The following is a 16,098-nucleotide window of genomic DNA, read 5'->3' as shown; positions in this document are numbered from 1 at the left end:
TAAGCTGTGTAGAAATTCAATATGAGAACTAGGAGATCGCAGGAAAGAAGGAAATTTTGTAACCTTAGAGAGAGAGAGAGGGTAAAATATAAACGTACTTGTAACTGCTCTTGAGAAGATCGAAGCCAATTCTTTATCTTTTTTCTTTTTCTTTCCTTATTTCTTTCTTTGCAATTTTTTTCATTTACTTACTGCTTTTCTTTCCTTTCTTCACTTTTTTCTTTCAAAATTTGTATTGTTTTTATTCTTTTAAAAATTTCAGTAACAATAACAATAACAATAATATAAAGAGAATTAGGGAATCACAGAGATTCAGTCTTCCGCTTTAGGTCCAGCCAATTTTTCTAGAAATAATTTTTTAACCATCAGAGCAGCTTGATAGGGGAATCAATTTCCCAGAGTGGAGGTAAGCCCCCCTTCACGGGATATGTTGAAGCAGAGGCTGAACCACCATCTGTCGTAGGTACCACAGTATGGATCCCTATATGGAGCAAGGAGTTGGAGCCACAGTTAGTGATGATCTTACAGCAGGGTTTCTCAACCTTAGCCACTTTAAGATGTGTGGACTTCAACTCCCAGAATTTTCGAGCCAGAAACACTGCCTTGGGGGTTATCTAATCCAACCTTCACCCCCAGCTTAGCAGGCTCCACTAGAATATCTCTGACAAATACTGTCATGATGGCCATTTCCAACTTCATGATTCTGCACTTACTGCCCAGACCTACTGTGCTTACTCAGACATGCAGCCTATCATAGCCAGCAAGGCTTTTGCCCCAAGAAGTATATTCAGGATTGTAGCCATCAACCTACAGGTAGTTCTCAGGTTACAACGGCAATTGGGACTAGAATTTCCATCACAGAGTGATGTGGTCATAAAGCGCAACTTCATGTGATTGCATCGCTTAGCAACAGCAGTCCCACTTGCTGTTGTAACCCGGGGACTGCATGGGTCATTAAGTGAAGACCTCAAGTGACCGCGGCATGGAAATAGGCAAGGCAGGAATCCAGGCAAGCAGGCCAGTGGGCAAGAGCTGCAGGGGGGTAGGTGCCATGGGTGGATGCTACGGGGTGCAGGTGGGTGGGTGCTGCGGGTGGGCACTACAGAGTGCGGGCAGGTGGTTGCTACAGTGTAACAGTGGGTGGGCAAAAAAACAGCAGGAACGATTTGCAACCTCCTGCTGGCTTCCCCATTGATTTTGCTTGTGGGAAGCTGGCAGGGAAGGTCACAAATGGAGATCACATGACTGCAGGACACTGCAACCGTCATTAATTGCGAGCCGGTTGCCAAGCACTTGAATTGTGATCATGTGACCATGTAAAACCTGTAATAGCCGCAACTCGGAGGACCAGTTGTAAGTCTTCGAACGGTCGCTGACCGAGTGGTTGTAACCTGAGGACTATCTCTACTTTTGCTGGGGCTTGATTTAAAAATCAGATTGAAAAATGTCTGTTGCATAACAAAATATTTTCATTGTTATTAGTCTTTAAAAACACTCTCTCATATATCGTGTTCCGAGAAGTCAGAGCATTTTCTTGAATGCTGCTTGTCTGATTTTTAAAAATCCTTCTGGGAAGGAAAGATCCAAATGTTCTAGCAAATATGCAGTAACGTATAGCTAAGGATGTGCATTTGTGGTGTGGGCGACGTTAAAAAAATCATGCCATTCCCCCCTCTCACATACAATGGTCATTATCAGTGCCATTTTTATAAAAAGGCAATGCTTGAATCGCTCCCTCTGCTCTTTCCTTGCATCTACTTTTGGTTTATTCTGCAGAAAATTGGTGGTTTGTATGTTTGTTTGTTTTTTTTTGCTGCTAGTGAGAATATTTTGTTTACTGAGAAAGTAACTCCTCTCTCATTTGCAGCAGAAAGATGGAGACAAATGTATTTGGTCAGATTTAAGACTGATCATCATGACTATATTTTATAAAATATGTTCACTGCTACAAAAGCTACATATATATCTAATTTTTATGTGCAGGGGAAAAATACATTGTCAATCACCTTGATTAGCTTTTTTTTTTTTTAAAAAAAGGAACTAGTATTTAAAATTGTATATATGACCTAGAATGATTTTTTCTTAATACAACGTGTCCAGTCATTGTGGCTTGTTCAATAAGCTGTGGCTTAGTGCAGTATGTGAAAAACAGTAGCAGACATTAGCCAGGAGGAAAACAAAATCCAAAATGCACACCTTTATTCTCCACCTGAAGATTTACCAAATGGTGTACAGGCTTTCAAGTTTCCGTATTTTCTTCATTAATCAAGGTGGTTAAAAATCCAGGGAAAAAAGGAGGCAGGAAATGTGATTGATATGAAAGCTACATCTACACTGTGAACATTAAACACAATTTGATTTCTACCCTCTTCCCATTTTTCTGGTTTCGGATCATCTTGCCTGATAAAGGGTTCTTGAACACTTGAACATGTGCAACTATTCAGTGGCTCCCATAAAAATATTGCCTCGAGAGAGGTTTTGGCCTTCCTAAAGCCTATTATCTCCTGTTAACCATTGGCCATTCTCTTTTGGTCTTCTCTAAACCCTTCTGTCCTCCTGGTAAGAAGCCTACTTTAAATTTCTGCTTCCTTCTGACCTGTGAAAGGAAGAATTCATGCAGAGCATGCTCAAAAACTCTGCCTCTTACAGACCAGACTGGGCTGCTGCTTGGTAGAAGAAAGCAAAGGACTGGGAGGTCTGATTGAATGATCTTGAGATTTTCCAGTTGCCAGACGACGCACATCTGCAAATGGGACATGACTGTCTGCTACTCCTTATCCACTCTGTCAGGGACAGATTCCAAGGTCTTACTGGTCTCCTTGAACAAAGACATTTCTCCATGCTAATATTTCAGGCGGCTCACATGTTGCACAACTGTATTGTCCCGCACAAATGTGAGAAAAGGTAATCCCGCTGGCTGTAAGTGATGGATAGAGGTGCCACTCAGCGTGATCGCTTCTTTATTTCTGGCCTCTGGGAATCAGCATGATTTATCTGTTGATTAGATACCACGGCGGTTTGCGGTTCCACTCTACCATCCTGCCCGGTGAAAGGGGGTCGTGGAAATGAGGAAGGCCGTTGTGGGCAGTCAGGTTTAGTATGCAGTCCCTGAGCTGGCCCCTTGCAGGTAAAGGTTGCTACAATTTTCCCCTAGGAGACTGGAATTCAACAAGGAGAGCACAATAGAGGAAAATTCTTTACCCTTTGAGGCTGTGTTGTGAATCCCTTAAAACACCCCCTGATGGGATGTTACACTTTTTGAATTGTTTCAGAGTATGAGAAGAGATGAACTCCTGAAGAGGTTGCCCCAACCAATTAGGGATGCATTAGCTTTTAACTGATTAAATTTACATATCGCACAAAAGGAAAGGTGGTTTTTATGAGGGTTTTGAAAAGAAGACGAACATTTTTCTGCAGCATTTACAGTGTTTTTAAGAGTTCTTTGTTTAAAGAAAAGCGATTTTCATTATTTTAATCACATCTGTGGAAAATGTGCATGCATTGAACCTCTTCAGTTAATTAAAAAGAAAAGAAGGCACGTGCCTCGACCTTCTTGAGGTGAGGAGTTTGCTGATTTCTGAATATGTCAGGAAATGCAGCCTTGTGTTCAGCAACTCACCTGGTAGCCATAAGGCGCCCAGAATCCAAGCAAGCGAAAGGACTGACAGAGGAAGAACAGGTTGTTCCATTCCTCCTTCATTGGTCAGCTCAGTTTCAGTGCTAGTAAGTGCCTTCTCTGCTGATCAGAACAGAAATTCAGCAGGCTGGAAAAAAGGGTTTGGCAGGATTTGTTTCTGCATCAGCCTACTTGGGAAAAGCCCATTTAGTTCACTAGCTTAAGTGTAGAGAGTAAGGAAGATGACTTTGACAGAGAAATAGAGAAGCTGTTGCCTAAGCAAAAGGGGCTGAAGCGTTTTTAAGTCCAGAGCAACGAGATAACATTTGGAAGTGGCTCAGGCAGACACCTCCCTAATTCACTGAGTATAAGGAGGAGGAGGTGGTGGTGGCGGCGGCACAGCTCAGTCAGACTTCCAAGATTCTGTTATAGCCAATCTCAATCAAAGGAGTTTTAGCCTTCTGTGGTGTTGATGTCCTGGTCTGGTCTACTTAGTGGGGCTGACACTAAGAGCAGGTGGCACCCCCTGGCTGAGCTTAAGCTACCAGGGCTGTAAGCTAGACTGGGAAGTTGAAAAACATCCTGCAAAAAGGAAATGGCAATCAATTTCCATGTTGTTGCCTGAATTGAGGTCAATCCAAAGGATGGGGAAAAAAAGATGGGGTAGGCAATCTTTTGGTTGATGGAGGCTGCACTTAAAGATTGGGGTGGGGGTGCTGTTAAAGACTCAGAGCGAGAATTGATTTTATCCCATTGATAGACCCTTTCTTCTGAATGCTTTCCAGGAGGGAAAAAATGAAATTAGGCTGCTACTAATTAGGCAGGCTGAATCTCTTGACACACCCTAAGACCTGAAATGCTTTCTGTCCATTCTTTAGTTGGCAGAAAATTATATGGGCATGAAATTGTCTGCCCTTGTTGCTAATCCTATCCTGCATGTCTTTCCTCTGGGCCCAGTCACTGCTCATCACCTGACTTCCCTCTAAAGTAATGGGTACAAAGACTAATGGATTTTATCACCCTTGGTGCCAGAAAAAAAAGGGGGAAGTGCTATTTTTAATTAAGGATGGCTCATGAGCAGGGGATGAGATGAAAGCAATATGTTTATGGGGTGCTATAGTATAGGTACAAATGGGAAAGGAGATACCTTTCAGAGTATCTCTAGGAAAAAAGATGAAAAGAAAGGAGGTTATTCTGGAACTTAATTAAATCTTGTAATCATAAAGATTACTGGTACATCTTGCAGCCTTACATATAAGGAAGGCTTTAATGGGAAATGCCCTTTTCAATTTACGTATTTATTAAACAAATTTATAAAGCTGCCCATCTTCCAAAAGGAACTCTCTCGATACAGTCAACTCTGTCAAATATAACAGGGAGTTAATTTGAAATAAGGGAAGACAACCCTTACTTACAGAGAACTAATACAAGTCAGTAAAGTCAGTCTAACGAGGATATATTTTAGTTGCCTGAGTGGGATCCTGGGCTTCAAAACACACACAGAGCTCTTCGGAGAGAATAGTTTGAGAGAGAGCATCTTGGCCTCTTGTCTGGATGTTGCTGGGCAGTCTTTCTGGCTTGCTTCTGTCCTTTAATACAAATTAAAGAATGGCAAGATAAATGAGAATCTGTCTTTTATGACTTACTATTTTTTGGTCCAGTCACATGATCCTCAGTCTGCCTCTAACATCAGATGTTTAACCATCAAATTGGAAAATACCTGATGGCTGAACCCGTGTCCTCAGTCATTCTGTAGCTGAACAACAAAGCAGCAGGCCAGTTTTAACTAATGAGCTGTTGAGTGAAAAGAGATGCTGGAACAGGAAACACAAGAGTTCATTTAGGTCCATTTAGAACTCAGGTCCAGTAGTAATGTATGGCTGTGAGAGCTGGACCATAAAGAAGGCTGAGCGCCGAAGAATTGATGCCTTTGAACTGTGGTGCTGGAGAAGACTCTTAAGAGTCCCCTGGACTGCTAGGAGGTCAAACCAGTCAATCTTAAAGGAAATCAACCCTGATTGTTCATTGGAAGGACTGATAATGAAGCTCAAGCTCAGATACTTTGGTCACCTAATGCAAAGAGAGGAGTCTTTGGAAAAGACCCTGATGCTGGGAAAGATTGAAGGCAAAAGGAGAAGAGGACGGCAGAGGATGAGATGGTTAGATAGCCTCACTGAAGCAATGAGCATGAAACTGAGCAAACTCAGGGAGGCAGTGAAGGACAGGAAGGCCTGGCGCAATATGGTTCATGGGGTCACGAAGAGTCGGGCACGACTTAACGACTGAACAACAACAAGAAGAACTCAGGAGCAACTTATTTTATTCTAGGGGCTCTCTTGAGCTGTTTCACAACAGCCAAAGAAAGGGGAGTGGGTAGGAATATAGAGTGAATTGGGGTCATGACACACATCTGGACAGGGCCAGGATCTTCTTTCATTCATCTGGTGAAAGAAAATGGTTCTGTCCATAGTAATCCTCCATACCAGGATTTTCTAAATTTTTTTGTTGGGGGGGGATTTTTTTCCTTTGTTTGTTTGTTCCTAAATCACGTTAAGTTCATCTTAAGCTCATAATAAAGTTGTAGTGTAAGAACCATCTCAAAATTATGAGAAACTAAAATGTAAGGATACAAAGAGAATTCAAGGAACGTAGGTTCTCTACTGCTGCCCTTTGTTTCCTTGCAGCCCTCTTGCTTCATGGCAAGCTTGATTATCCATGGTACTCACCCAACAGGGAGGCTAGAGAAATTATTTTGTAGGCTAATAACTTCATGAGCTTATTTTCAAGACTGAGGGACTCCTGTGCTTCTACTTTCCTGGCCAAATCAGAGCCATTTTTAAAGCATATCAGCAGGTTTAGTATTGGCAGAGGGAAGATGTTTCACAGAGCCCAGGACAGGGGTAGTAAGAGAGACCTTCCTCCCCTTCCCATGGTGCTTTTAACCATCTGGAAGGGGAAGAGAAAGGGATCTTATCTTCTTCCCCAGGGGAAAGAAAAACAGTTTGGGAAGATCAACATTGAGGAATTAGAAAGCTCTTCTAGGAAGCCCTAGTGGCTTTCAGAGTCTTTGAGCTGCAGATAACTGATGTGAACCTGTGGCTGAAGTTGAGCAGTTGAGTTTGTTGCTGCTGAACTACGCAGTGACATCCCTGCTTGAGCTGCTCAATTCTGTCACTGAGCTTGGCAAGACTGACAGTTCTGGGAGACTTTACTTGCCTTTATGTGACATGGAATTTGATGCAGTTCAGGAGTTCTTGGCCACATGGACCTGACCCAGGGCACTGAGGGCCTAACACACACAGGTGGTTACATGCGAGATCTGGTTTTTAACTTGGGGGCAGTTGTGACATGATCTGAAGTTAGAAAACATAACCATAAAAAATACTAGACTTCTACTTTCTAAATATAGGTGTAATAGCAGAATCTTGAAAAACTGATGGCATTTCCCCTTCCCACCCTCTTATATCAAAGAGAGCCAAGGTGAGGCTTTTTTTTTTTTTTCATAAAAACTTATATTATATAGAAAGTACAATTAAAATACAAAATGGGAAGTACAGCAAAGAAAGAGGATAGAACTAAAAGAAAAAAGACAAAAACTAGAATAGTGAGAATAGATAGAAAAATGAAACAGAAGGTAACTTCCGACTATCTCCAATACAGATATAGATACAAATTGAAAGAAAATTAATCTCTTACCATTAATTAATCCAAATTCACATTACTTCTATCAACACAGACCATCTAATCATTAAAACCCACAATCAGAGCCTCATTTTTTTCCCACACAGCACGTAATCTAAGAAGGGTTGCCATGAGGAGACAAATTTAGAAACAGTATTACCTCTTATTAACACCATTAACTTTGTCATTTGAGCCAAATCCATTAATTTACTGATCCATTCTTCCACTGTAGGTATTTGTAGATCCTTCCATCTTTGTATATATAACAGTCTTGCAGCTGTGATCATATTCAAAAGCAAAGTTCCATGTTGTTTCTCCAGTCTTTTCTCCATCAAACCCAATAAAGACAGTTCTGGGTTTTTTTGAACGCTCAAGGTGGGGCAATCTTGAGGTTCTTTCTCAGGCTTTCCTGTTTTCCTCCTCACGTTTTATTAATAGTTGCTAAATATTTTCTACAAGGCCATCTTTGTACTGCACTGTAGCATTTGATGGATAAAGTCCCTTGGTTCCACTCTGAGTTAGATTCCAACCAGGCAGTTCCTGTCAAACTGGCCAAGGCAAAGTCTTGTCCTATTACCTGGGACTTGTTGATTCTGTGATTCTTGAGGAATTGGAAATGATCTTCATGGCTGTTAGTCCAGTCACATGTTTATTAGATCCATGTTCCTTGTAGTTTAAGGCTTAAAGGAAGTGACATGTGGCTGGCTCCATGTGATGGTAAATTCACCCTTGAAGGGTGGGTGGTTTTGCCTGCCTTGAAGGAGCCAGGGGTGTGCCACCTCTTCAGGAAGCCATCGCTTGACCCAACAGTCCTGGATAATTTTTCATCCAGTCTAACCTCCCCTTTTTGGGAAAGGTTTTTGAGAAAGGGGTCAGGCCACAGGTTCAGAGAGCACTTGAAGAAACAGATAGTATGGACCACTTTCAGTCAGGTTTCAGGCCAAGACACGGTACAGACCAAGCATTGAGTGCCCTTATTGATGGAGTCAGATTGGGGATGATGCAACTGTCTTCATTCTTCTCAATTTGTCAATCAATCTATCAGTCATGGAATTCTTCTGGACTAGATACAGGGTTTGGGAGTGGGAAGTATGGTGCTGCCATGATTCTCCTGGTTCCATTTGGTGTTGACAGGTGGGGAGAGGTCCATCCTGAAGCCCCTGATTTGTGGGTTGCTTCAGGGCTCTTGCCCTTCCTGTTTAACCTCTACATGAAACTGCTGGGTGAGGTCACTTTTTGGCATGAGGTTAGGCATCATCAGTATGCTGATGATCAACAGAAGGGTGAGCAGTTACAGTGCATCTTGGTATGCCCATGTAATTCCTCCACTACTCAAGCTGCATTAGTTATCAACTGTTGAGTGCAATTCAGGGTGCTAGTTATCACTTACAAAACCATTCATGGCCTGGGTATCTTCACGGAACCACCTTTCTTCCATCATCTCTGCCCACCATGTAAGATCCAACACAGTGGGCACAGTTCATGTCTCATCCATTAAGCAATGTCATCTGATGGGACTTAGGAAACATACCTGTCTTTTGGAATAGCATCTGCCCAGAGATTCAAATTCATCCAACCATGCAAGCTTTTAAATTATCTCTGAAAACCTGTTTTTGTCCTCAATCTCTGGGAAAGGTTGGGATGTGTGGTATCTCTTTTGGTCATGGTATGTCGTCTATTCCTCCTGTTACATTTACTTTTATTTTATATTTTTTTTGTTTTAAGGTATTGTATGCTTTTAATCCAGGTATCAGTACAGGAGTCAGTGTTGAGTTGGGCAGCCTTGTGAATTTAAATTACAAATAAATAAAATGTTCACTTCTGATTGTGTTTTCTGTTAGAAAATAAACAGGGCAAACTTTGTACCTGTGCTTGGTTCTTAAAACAGGAAGATGTATTCCTCTGGGCTATCTTTTGTTTAGGCATGGGTTATTCTGTAGCCCACCAAAAGCATTTCAGTCTTGTTCTGTGAAGTCTAATGATTTCCTCAACTTGACTAATGCTGTCTTTCAGAAAAGAGTTTAGACCTGCAGTTTAAACTTTGATCATGCCAATTAAATCTCATAGTTCTAGCTGTTGTTATCTTAGGAGTCCTGGCTCAAGTTCTGTTCTCTCTCCTTTATCTCCATAGCTAGCCTCTGTGAGCCTTTCGCAGGGGGGCCAAGAAGTCGACCGGATGAAAGCCAAGAACTGGGAGTCCATCTCCCTGCTCCTATACTTGGTGAGTGTCCTAGAGGGTTAGGCGTTTGGATGGGTGTTCCTTTTACACTGTGATTGAAATAAATGATAATCAGGTTACATTAATTTTCTTTCAAGTACATCTGTAGGCAGTAGTAAAAGCCTCTAAGGTAGAAGTGGGGAACTTGTGGCCTGTAGGATGCGTTGAACCATCTTCCAGCAGTTCAAACTATCACAATCAATGGTGAGGGATGCTGTTTAAGCTGCAGTAGCTGGAGGGTCAGAGATTCCCTATCTCTGTGCTAAAAGCACAAGTCTGCTGAGACCAGGAGTAAAATTGATCCAAAAATTATTCTAAGGAATATCATCAAACCCACCCTGGTCTGTTTTTTCCTCTTCTCTTCCTCCTTCCTTCTGCATCTTGCCTATGAAAGTGTCATCTTTCTACGGCTCTTAGAAAAGCTGTGGAGCTTTAGAGGGCATTAATAATGTCTGTGCTGATCAGATCTCTTTCCTGGCACCTCGTTTGGTTGGAATTTGGTGGTCGCACCCACGTTGAACGCCGGCATGGTAATAGGTATGCTCCAAATTAAAGGACCAGAGAATCATTGACTGATTGATTGATCTTGTGGCATCAAGTCATTTTCGAGTCCTAGCAACCACATAGATAGCTTCAAGATCCAGAGAATCAAGTCTCTTCATATTTCTGTGTAAGGATTTGTCTGTGTATATATAGGGTAATTGCCTGTGTGTAAACAGATATTTAAGGTTGCAGCATTTTAACTTCCTTCCTTTAGAAATCCTTGAGGGCAGATTCAAGAACTCTCTGATCAATGAAAGGCTCTGCCCGTGTGGGAATGTTACATTAGAAAAGCTGGTCCATATTCTAATCTCTCCTTTATAGGGATATTCACTGAATCTTGATAGCAGCCTCCTAATACAAAAAATCCATTTGTATTCAACATATTATGTGTACATTATCTACTTGCAGATAAAGATTCTAATATAGCAGGGGGAGTAGCCTAATTTCATTTGGCAGCATGCCAGAGACAGTGCTGCTACAAGGAGGAGCACAAATCGAGAGAGAGAAGAATGACTGCTTTTCATACTGTTTTCATGGACATTTAAATAATTGACATTGGCCTGTAATTGTAATAAAGAGACAGATTGACTGACTGATAAATTGGGTTACACCTTAACTATTTTAATAACTTAGTAGTGTACTTAAGTAGTTTGGTATATTAGGGTTTTAATATTTCATTTATTTTGTAATTTAGTCTTGAGCATTTTAGAGAGTCTTTTCTTTGGCTCCTTTTTTTCCTAGTATTTTAGAATATGTATGAATATGATATTTGAGCGTGTTCTGTGTTAATCTGCATCATTTGTTTAGAAATGTCTTTTAAGCTTTGTAACTCTCTATGGACTGTATAGTCTTGATCAGTGACCATAATATGAGTGATGAATTGAATAAAAGCCATTACACTTGGAAAACCTACTTTGGAGAGAAACTGTGGAGGAGAGTCCCTTAGCCCACTGGAAGTGGTTGAGTTCAATCATCATAAAGAAGATGTACCAAGTAATGAAAACGGTCGCACCCCAAACTGCTGCCCTGTTTTTTAAACATTTACCTTTGTCACAGACTAGCATAGAATCTGCATCTAATCAGCCAAGCTGCACGACATGACTTACAATATGGGACAATTGTGTTGTCAGATCTTTTTGTTTACAAAGAGAGGAATTGGTCAACACGAATGATGCTTTTTTTTCTTCTTTTTTTGGCTGTACTAATGTATCCTCCTCCACGGCAGGAAGCAGCGAAGAATGATGACGTTAGAGCAAACTTCACTCCCTCTTGGGGGTTTCAGTGTTACTGGGCTGGGCATCTTGGGTTGGTAAAAAGAGCCACCCTAGTAGGAAAAGATGACATAGTGGCCCTTGTAGCAGCTCAGGTGATGCATCTCCATTAGGAGCTCCCTTGGCAGCAGGAGATAGTTATTGATTTTCCTGCTGATGGGAGGAGACGGCTCAGCCAGGTGGGGTCTGGCTTCCTGGGTGGGATTTGATATTCTTCACTGGCCACACAGCTTTTGCAGCAAAGCAATTTAAATGCAAATATTTCCCTCTGGAGTGTGTGAATGAGTTAGCCAGCCTGGCATTCACTCATTATCCCAACCAGAGAAGAGGGATAGCTGCTTCATCAGCATCACCTTTGGCAGGGCCTCGTGGCTGGAGTGACTCCTGCTGATCACCAAAATGTGCTGGAGGGTCAACAGTATTCTGATTCCTGATGTGTCTGAGGGGGAGAAAGAATGCTGCAGACTGTGTCACACACAGTCAAAATCAGCAGACAAAGAAATGGAATCTCATTCCCTAGATACTTTCAGAAAAAGATCAAGTAGGATTTTTTTTTAAAAAAAACAACAGGCCATAAAGCTGTGGAATTGTCATAGAAATGGGGAATTGGGAATAGATTTCACAACCCAATAAGACTGTTGAATTGACAAGAGTTTCCAGTTGTTTGAGATGGAGTTCATTTGTCCTGCTGTGGTCTCTATGGTCCAACTGGTTTTGCAGGTTTCATGCCATGCCTTCACTTCTGATAAAGCAAATGAGTGTGCCTTCTTTTAATGTGATATATAGTCTTTCTTTACAAGGTATAGCATGGCTCCTCCCAGAGTCCAGAATAGAATCTGGATAGTTTAGCAGGCAAGGTGCTTGACTCTGATCTGTTTGTCAGGTGGCAATCTTAGGTAACCCAGTACATTATTTCTCTGCCTTACCTCTGATTTTACATGTCTCTTTCAGCTTGTGGAGGAGTCATCCTTCTTGACCATTGATATGCTGGAGACCTGCTTCCCTTACGTGCTGCTGCGAAATGCTTACCGTGAAGTCTCCCGAAACTCAGTTTTGAGTCGTCTCCCTGCACACTGAGAAGCCTTACCTTCTGGTCACCCAACTGGATCACAGTTGCCTGCCAGCGCATAAATGCCAAATATTTGGGAGGAGTGGAGAGGAAGGACGGCCAATGCTTTGGCCAAGCTACCTCCTTGACCCCTCAGCCTATAAGGGGAACAAATCCCAGCTTCTTGAGTGCTTAGCTAACATTTGATGGGCTTTGTTTTGGCCAGTATTACTACTTGTCTAATTTGTATAACCATTTGATGGTTGCCAAACCATTTCTGGGTACTTATTGGTAGGAATGAGCTACAGGTTTTACCAGTTGCAGCTTTTGTGGCCTTTTAAAAATTTCTGCCTTGACTGGCGAGCCCCAAAATGAGCCTCAAAATGCTCATTCCAGTCACCTTTATGAAAGCTAAGTCTAAATATTTTTAAACACACATTCATTCTTTCCATTAACCTGTTCTAATTTTCCTTCTATACGTTTAGTTTGTAAGCTTCTTAGGGTGGGCACCAATTTTTTTTAAGTATATTCTGCAAATAAAGTTGTGACCCTCAATAAGCACTGTAAGTCATCAACAGTTACAATACTCACTCCTGAACAAGACAGCCAAGAATCTCATATTTCAAGTATATGTCAGAACATTTAACCAGCTTCATTGTTCTTTTTGTTTTTTCATTTGAAAACAATCCTGGGAATTGTCACCATGGAAAAGGGAAGACATTCCTTATACTATTTACCCCTTATGTCCTTCCCAGCCTGAATGGCATTTACTGCACTGGCTGGAGATGGAAGCTGTAGTCCAAAGCATTTGGACTGGGCTGATGATAGGGAATAGTGAGTTAGGTTGACTCACCAGCTTTAACAGACCACAGTAGCTGGATCACCCAAAACTAATCTAAAAGCCATGACAGAAGGATGGTGGGAACCTTGATGACCCTCTAGTCATGCTTGATACTGTTGGGTAATAATAAACTTGGATCTACCCTCCAATCCTTGGTCTCTTTCTTCTGAAGACTCCTGGCTTCAGCTGGTAACATCTAGTAGAGCACAGATGTTATTGCCACTTGTTCCATGTGATTTTGAGGATGAAGAAAGAAACACAGTATTTGTTCTGTATAACCTGAACATTCATCGGAATATCTATAAATAAATAAATTTTTATTAAAAGATTTTATAAAGATTTTAAAAACTACAGAAACATAGGAGAAATAGACAAAGAAAAAAAACTGTAAAAGGGTAAAAGAAAAAGTGAAGAATAACAAAAAAGCAAGAAAAAGAAAGAGATCTAAAGAAGCAATCTTCTTTGCAGCAATTACAAAAATACCAATTACCATCTCCACCCTCCCATATTTCACATCATATTCTTCCCATAAACCTTTTTAATCAATCCCACTGGAATATATTTTTAAACAGTTATTTCAGTAACAGGTATTTCACGGGTCCTCTGTTCATTAAGGCTTTATTGTGTTTTCCCTGCAAAGAGTTTTGGGAATCCTTGACAGAATCTGCTTCTGAAAAAGACAACTTCAGAAAGGGGATGATTGGGAGCAGAGAAGCAGGGAGTAAAAGGATGATTTAACTCTCCTGCCTGCAGGGAATTACCCTTTTCTGAGCTTGCTTCCTGCATGTGGCAGTAGCTGCTTGCTTCTCGTTCAAGTGTACGCTAGAACGAAGTTTCATATTAGAAAGGTGAGTCAGAATGACCCGCTGGCTTCCATGGCAGTTCTGCATTGATGGGGGCGGGGGAGGGAAACATTCTACCTGCCCTATGCATAATTTTATCCTTTTTCAGTATGTCCTAAGCAGTGGCTTAGACACCTTCCCTGCTCCCTGCCCCCACCTCCCAAGGTAAAAATTGCAAGATTTTGGAAGTGGGTCATCACTGCTACCTGGTTTACATAGTCCCAGCATTGTGTAAGCCTGGCTTTCAGTGGGGCAAGAAATAGGGTGATAGGCTCTAAATAGAAGCCTATCATCCTGACCTAAAAGATGAGGTTGGGGTTACATAAATTGCCACTCTAGAATTGCAGGCACCCCCCCCCCCCCACAAGTGCCTAAGATGCTCCAGAGCCTCCCCAAAGTTGTTACTGGATTTTAATCTGATGGTGATAGTGATACATTTTAAGGGGGGAAAACACACACACGTACAAAGAAAAGAGAGGTCAAAAGGAAGAATAAAGGTCACAGTGGATAAACAAGGAATTGACCACCCATGGAATTAGGTTAAATTTTTCAATATTTCACTCAGTTGATCAGTTTTAAATAACAAAATAGACTATATCTTTTTAAAACTAACATTCATTGTTAAAATCTAAGTAATATATAAACAATAATCACAGTATAAATCATAAAATGAGATTAAGAATGACAGTAATTTCTAACTGAGCAATTGAAGACTTTGCATTAACAGGAACCCAAATGTTGGATGCGATACATGCCCATACAGAGAGTTACAATCCAAAAATGGTTTCTAAATGGAATTAAATTCTGTCTCATATTTACTGCTGCAATGTGAAGTTATTTTGGGTATTGAGGTGTATTCCTAGCACTTCATTAGCCATTCTCCTACAGAAGAAATTGTGCCTAGTAGCTAATAGGAAGCATAGACTCTCCTTGCAGCAGTTACTATGTACAAAGATAATTCAGTTTACTTTGTGGGAAGGGAAGGTTTAGTAATATTTTATTTTGAAAATAACAGATTGGAAAGGAAATTCACCTGTTAAAATTTGTTTCATTCAATTATAAATCATTTTCCAAAGCTGTAATTTTGGATTGTCATTTTTAATACGACAGGAGGGGGAAATTATTAACTATCTGGTGAATATGTATTATTTACATAGAATTTGAATTTAATTATATTTTTGTCACGGCTCCAATATATTTTACAGTGCCCCTTGCTGCTACTACTCTCCCGATCTATACCATTCAAAGGCTGAGGCCCCCCTTGGGGAGAACTGCTAAGAGAGAACCAGTTCCTCATGAAACTGGTTGAGTTGTTAAAAAATAAAACCCAACCAGAAGCACCGAAAAGCCAATCAGCCTATACGTTATACCTGATCTGTCTGTCCAAAATAGGATATTGTTTTGGTTGGGGAAGACAGGGGTAAGAGGAACCAATACCTTCCCTAGAAATATTGTTTTAAAATATTGTTGCTTTTAGAGTAGAAAAGCAGACTTGAGAAAGGGAGAGAAGAGAATTTTATATACAAGAGGAATGATCCTGAGCATGTGATCTTTTTCAGTACTCCAGTACTTGAGAATAAACTCTTAAACTGATAGGCAATCAGAGAAAAGTAGAGATTTCTTTTAAAAGGAGTGATGTTTTGCAGCTTGCTATGCCAAATATTTTGCTGTAACTTCTGGGATGTTTATATTTTTTAAACTGACAACTGCATGGTCTCCCAACAGCTGTTCATGAGATCCTGCAGTACAAATGTATGTGTCTGACTCTTGTGTACTTGGGGCACCTACAGTCTTCTACAGATCCCGATAGTAGCACCTATCCTCTTGGCCTTTTCTTTCTGGTGCTATCAGAAGACTGATCCTACTAGGGATCAGAATGGATGAAGGTGGCTGGCTTGGTGGCCCTCTTTCCCAATGCAATTTGGCTCCCAACCACCTGATTCTGCCAAAGAACCAACACCATATGGCTTGGCTATATTTCTGGGTGCTGGAGATGAACATCTCTACAGTGTTCCATTTGTAAAGCTCCCTCCAGCAT

The 16,098-nt window shown here is 41.1% G+C and overlaps 1 protein-coding gene across 1 annotated transcript in view; it reads left to right on the top strand.

Annotated features, from left to right (window-relative positions):
• NCKAP1L (NCK associated protein 1 like) overlaps window positions 1–15,234 on the top strand; it is a 78,189-nt gene extending 62,955 nt beyond the window's left edge. Inside the window, exons 30-31 of the mRNA XM_007429512.3 lie at window positions 9,429–9,518; window positions 12,281–15,234. Of these exons, the coding sequence (XP_007429574.1) occupies window positions 9,429–9,518; window positions 12,281–12,406 (216 nt within the window). The 3' untranslated portion in view covers window positions 12,407–15,234. The remainder of the gene's footprint in view (window positions 1–9,428; window positions 9,519–12,280) is intronic.
• Window positions 15,235–16,098: the final 864 nt, after the last annotated feature.

The sequence above is a fragment of the Python bivittatus genome, unplaced genomic scaffold, assembly GCF_059951505.1.
Source record: "Python bivittatus isolate LINGU-HERP-01145 unplaced genomic scaffold, Pbiv_v1 ctg000220_np1212, whole genome shotgun sequence".
Classification (NCBI taxonomy): Eukaryota; Metazoa; Chordata; class Lepidosauria; order Squamata; family Pythonidae; genus Python; species Python bivittatus.
The sequence above is the reverse complement of the archived record's forward strand: the minus strand, read 5'-3'. Positions and strand labels throughout refer to the sequence as shown.